The following is a 5,527-nucleotide window of genomic DNA, read 5'->3' on the forward strand; positions in this document are numbered from 1 at the left end:
AAATTTTGTCATTAACATAATTATTCGACAATAACAATTCTTTATAGTTATTGAGCTACTCAAAAATGTTATGATAATAACATCGTCCTGATTTAAATTCATGACACCACATTGACTATTTATAGCTTTATTGTAATTTTTCTGATTAATTTCAACGACAGATTATTTTTTATCTCTAAATATCCTTCATATTAGGATATTAGTACTAGTATTAAATTTGAAGCCATTGACACAGTATATATTTTAATGGCATTGCTTCTATATAACTTACATTCCCCGAATATTACTTCTTTTAAAAAATGTTCCTGTATATTTATTTATTTATAAATTAATACGTTCATCCTCTACCTTTTAATTTTTTTCAGACATTTTAACTTTCTACATATTACGCTTAATGCGAGAATGTGTTATCATGTGTTATCAACAAACCATGAAATAAATTGAGCAAGAAACCACAACATAGACGATAAAATAAGCATTTTTTTCTTTTTATTTCTTCGAAAAAGTCTTTGCGTGTTTAGACATAGCCCTGAGCCATTTTCATCATACGTAACGCACTCGAGTACATTTTACGGTTCGGCTGCGCGAGAACCTCTTTCGTTCTCTGTCCCTTATCGTGTACGTTTATGACTTTAGTTTTCTCGTTAAGGCTTTGATGGGTTTTACATGTCTTCAGCGCGGAACGACGAAAAATTTACGCCGCAATACAATATTCGGTCATAAACGTCGTACGGAAATACAAAGCACGAAGAAGCGAGAGTAATATCCTAATTAGATTTTTTATAATATTTAATATGCTCTATAAAAGCTGGCTGTGATAAATAATTTTAATTACGATACTACCTTATTTTTAAGGAATAATTGATTGTGTGTTGTTGCGTTCTAGGACGGCACTCTGTCCTTGTCCGATTTCTGCGATGCCTTCCAAGAGAATGAAGTTCAAAGAGTCATCAGGGCTTATGAGAATACAGTGACCATCGACATCCACTGCATTGCTCCACCGACGGGAGAATGGCAGAGACTTCCAGACAAATTCTTCACAAAACTATGCAGGATTAGGATTAATCCTCCGGACGTTTTAGATGCCAGTTCCGAGGCCATACAGAATTTTGTCGGTATGTAGTTTATAGATGTATTACTTGTCTATTTAGTACGTGACGAGATTGGTACAGCAATTCAGATTTGCATCTGAATTCGAGCAAATGAACGCCACTTTGGTATATCGCGTAGCTTAATTGGATTTTCAGTCGAAAATTACTGTGCAAACAAGACAAAGCGTGGGTAAGCAAACTAAATTGCGAAACTCTGTTTCACTGGAAATGAGAATTTTGTTGCTTGCTTGGAACGCTCGTGGTGGAATTTTTAAATTCAATAAACAGTTTTTAATGATAATAATAAGCACAATAATCATACATGTTTTACTTTTTTATATTTTATTAGTATCTTATTATATTCACCGAAACAATTAAATCTAACACATAAAAGTACACTATATATGTACTTCACTCTTGAATTTTTAGATGTAATGAAAGCCTTAATTATCTAATCGAATCTTACGGAAAAGTAAAAAAAAAACATAATTAGAATTTAGGACTATACTTGATTTCATGCAATTTTTCACTTGGCTTTCAAGCTGGATATTAAAATATATAAGATGAAGTTCAATATCATCTTATAATATAAAAAGAGATGATATAATTTTATTAAAGTCGCACAATATACTTACGAAGACTTATTTATACAGCATTTATCCCCCAATGTACGTTTTATTCGCTTATCGAAGATCTCATTGTGTGTCCTTCTTCTCTACAGCCTACATTGAGCCCTTCTTAGTACCGGCGAGCATCGAACAATTGCTAGAGTCTAGCGACATAGTCGGAAATATCAGATTTACACATCCCACCTTATACGTCTTCCCGGGTGGACAAGGAGATGCCGCCCTTTTCGGTATCAACGGATTTAACATGTTAGGTGAGTAGTCATTTAATAACTTGCTATGTGTGTCGCTTTAAATATGGCTTAATAAAAAAAATCTTTCATTTCAGTCGACGGTGGTTTTGCTCGAAAGGCCTGCTTTTGGGATTTCGTTCGGCATCTGGACCGCGTTGATGCTGTGCTTTTGACGCGTCTGAATAATTGCTCAGGAAGAGGCTTAGGATCGGTTATTGCCCGCAAAAGGGGCGCTGCTGTCTATCCTCAATTAGGACATTTCTTCTGCAACCTACAGGTGAGCATTTTATAACATATAAACACACCTTTTATAGAATAGATTCATACACGGTTCAATTATTAAATGACTGGCGCTTACCATTGTAATTTGAAACTTGGGAATGTGTGTTACATATAGACAAGGTTCTCGCAATTGTCTATTGCGATATGATTGCCGTATCGTCAGGGCTATTTAAGTAGTTGTATTAATAATTAATAATATATCCGATGAAAAACAAAAAAGTTTCCCTTATTACTATTCCCACAGAAATTATAATTTTTCATTTTTTTAAAAAGTAATAATGTATTCCAAAATTTCAATGAATTATGTTATAGTAAATGTGCATTTCAAGTAAAATTATATTTTCACTGATTTTTCAATTCAATTATATCTAAATATATTTAATAATGTTACTGATAGGCGCTAAGATGATTATATGCTGCTTTTAAATGTTTATGAAACTCAATTTATCAGATTCAAAACGTTTATTTGCATGTTCAAACCCAAACCTAAATTAATTAACCAAACCCAACTTGCCCTAATGAAATTTCTAAAACTATATTTTTTTTATTTTTTTTAGTTTAGGTTCGATTTAATTTATTTTAAATATTGTAGTATTTTTTCGAGCATTGTGAATGTGATATTACGCGTAACAGATCATCCGTTTGTAAACACGTATAGTTTTACTGATACTGAGCGGTGAAATTGTATATAAATTATTAAATACATTTTAACTGACTGAGCTAGTGAAATTATATTTATTCTAGTGTAAATATAACTTCACTGATAATACATATTATATTTACTGTAACATATACAAGACATAAATCTTCTTATTTTTTTATTTTATATATAATTATATGTATTGAGATAAGGGCGATAAGGGCGTGCGTTACATGCGTTCCGCTCGCCCACTTTTTCTCACTCACTCTCGTCACTTAACACGCGAGCGAGCGAATGGGAATGTATCTCACCGTACGCGCCTGATTGAGATATCTCTGAGTGAATTAATTTTAAAACTCGTTCATTTAAATTTAAAACATCAATTTTAATAATTTTATTAATAATATATAATATAGACAGAATGCGGTAGGGAAAAATCAAATAATTTATTTTTGAAAACATTTCTATTTAGCAAATAAAATAATAAAACATATGATATATGTATATTTTCCGTAAAGCGTTATTTATTTTGTTAATAATAATTAAGGTTATTAATAACATATTAATTATTAATAATGATTTTTTTATTAAAAAAATATTATAAGGCGTGTCCTAAAATTAACGCAAGATTTGAATCTGTCGTTATTTGTGCCGTTAATGTTGGCAACCCTGGAAAAAAAATTGACAGTTGAGAGTTTAGGGTTAGTAAAAATGGAGCGTTACGCGGCATTACAACGTGTTTTCATTATTGAACAATATCTCAAAAATAATGAAAGTTTGGCGACCGCAATTCGAAAATTTAATTCAAAATATGGTCGGAATAGTGTTTTAAGTTCGTCAACTGCGAAGAGATTAATTGAAAAATTCAGAGAGACGATCAGTCACTGGTCGTCCAAAAACAAGCCGTTCAAATGTCAATATCGAAGCAATGCGTGAGAGTTGGTGAAAATCTTGGAACATCAATTCGGCGTTGTGGATAAGAATTGCAAATTTCAAGAAGCTCTCCATGCTTACAAAATTCAATTAGCACAACAACTGAAGCCTAATGACCATGCACAGCGAAGAGAGTTCGTTGAATTTAATTTCGTTCGTTAATTTTGAGACACCTATATATAGCATTATGCTGAAAGGAATTTTTAATATTATTTATATTTGTAATATTAAAAAAATACATGTAGTAATATAGATTGTGACGATTCTTTAAGTTTATAATTGCGTTTAGGTAACTATTTCCGTATCCACACTGGGTATATTGGCATTAAGAGTTCCAGTCTTCACCAATTGAAGATGTTGAGAGTTGAAGGAACGTAACGTATGATTTTAGATACAAGATAAAGATGTAAACATCGCATAAAAACATATCTATTATAGGCTTAAGCGAAGGTCACGTTATGTGCTCAGCAACGGATGCTTCATAGTTAAATTAAAATTTGTCTAAAAATACGAAAAGACAAAATTACGTTTTCTTGACGGTAAAACATCTTAATTAACATAATTTCATAATTAGGTGAGAATCATTTGTTCCAAAAATATTTATCAAATAACTTCCGTACAAAACGTTTGTTCGTCAGGACACTCAAAACCTTCACGACCACAGAATTAGTCAATGACAAATTGGTGACATCGGTGAGCTTCATTGAGATCCGCCAATTTATAATATTACACCAATTAATAAAATAAGCATAGATATCAAATCATATTATTGTTATTATTATGAGACGTTCAGTACCTAATCTAGTATTTGCAATCATACGTCACCTTCCTCTATCTATTTAACATATTTGATTGGTGAAAATTTAAATCATAAATACCCAATTTACACAAAGTGGACGCAAGAATAAGTATACTAAAACGCTATAATGCATAAAGTTAATACTACATAAAAATAAATATGTAGCTCAAAAACAATTTTTTCCTAGTTTTACTATCATAGCACAATTTCAATAAATGAGCTATTAAAAATATTTTCAAAATTATATATTCTCTAAACTATACTTGATTATTGAAAAGTATTTCTTTGTAATTGCATTTTATTTCATATTTGATCTAATTATACATTTTAATAATACATTTGTGAAAAATATATTTATATTTCACTCTCCTTCGTTTGTGATTGATTACAAACTACCTTTTGTAAATTGATATATGGGATATTATTTAAGCGAAAGGGTATCAGGTGTTGATCATGAAACACTAGTTACTTATTCTAGTATATCGAGATCAACCGACGAGAATGAACGTGTTTTATTGTTTATTAAAATATAATAATATAATTCATCATAAAATAATTACTAATTAAAATAAAGTGAATAGTGCTATTTTTTTAATAATTGTAATACCGAAGAGTTTTTTTAATAATCCATGTAATTTTGCAGGAAAGAAGAAATCAAAATAATATTGACGATGAAAGTATACAAGATCCATTACTTGTGAACCTCCTACGTGAAGGAAATGAAATGATGTCGAATTTAAAAGGAATTAACTTAAAACCTCAAGCCTGCTATAGAGGGTCAGAACCAATAAATTTATATCACAAAGTCGGACACGGTATGTAGCATTTGCATTGTAATATTGACAATAAATCAGTTTTTATTGTTAATAGTTATTAATTAATTATAATAAATATAAAGACTAATGAGGATTTAATTTTTACAG

At 30.6% G+C, this 5,527-nt stretch overlaps 1 protein-coding gene across 2 annotated transcripts in view; it reads left to right on the plus strand.

Annotated features, from left to right (window-relative positions):
• LOC148236054 (uncharacterized) overlaps window positions 1-5,527 on the plus strand; it is a 120,825-nt gene that overhangs the window by 81,038 nt on the left and 34,260 nt on the right. The window contains exons 4-7 of one of the 2 annotated variants that reach the window (XM_088184730.1): window positions 887-1,115; window positions 1,813-1,971; window positions 2,046-2,227; window positions 5,248-5,419. In XM_088184730.1, the coding sequence (XP_088040856.1) occupies window positions 887-1,115; window positions 1,813-1,971; window positions 2,046-2,227; window positions 5,248-5,419 (742 nt within the window). Of the gene's footprint in view, window positions 1-886; window positions 1,116-1,812; window positions 1,972-2,045; window positions 2,228-3,558; window positions 3,940-5,247; window positions 5,420-5,527 lie in introns of those variants that run through there. The other variant, XM_088184732.1, reaches the window with a different exon arrangement.

Source organism: Plectrocnemia conspersa, unplaced genomic scaffold, assembly GCF_051122295.1.
Source record: "Plectrocnemia conspersa isolate PC_06_02 unplaced genomic scaffold, ASM5112229v1 ptg000004l, whole genome shotgun sequence".
In the NCBI taxonomy this organism is placed as follows: domain Eukaryota; kingdom Metazoa; phylum Arthropoda; class Insecta; order Trichoptera; family Polycentropodidae; genus Plectrocnemia; species Plectrocnemia conspersa.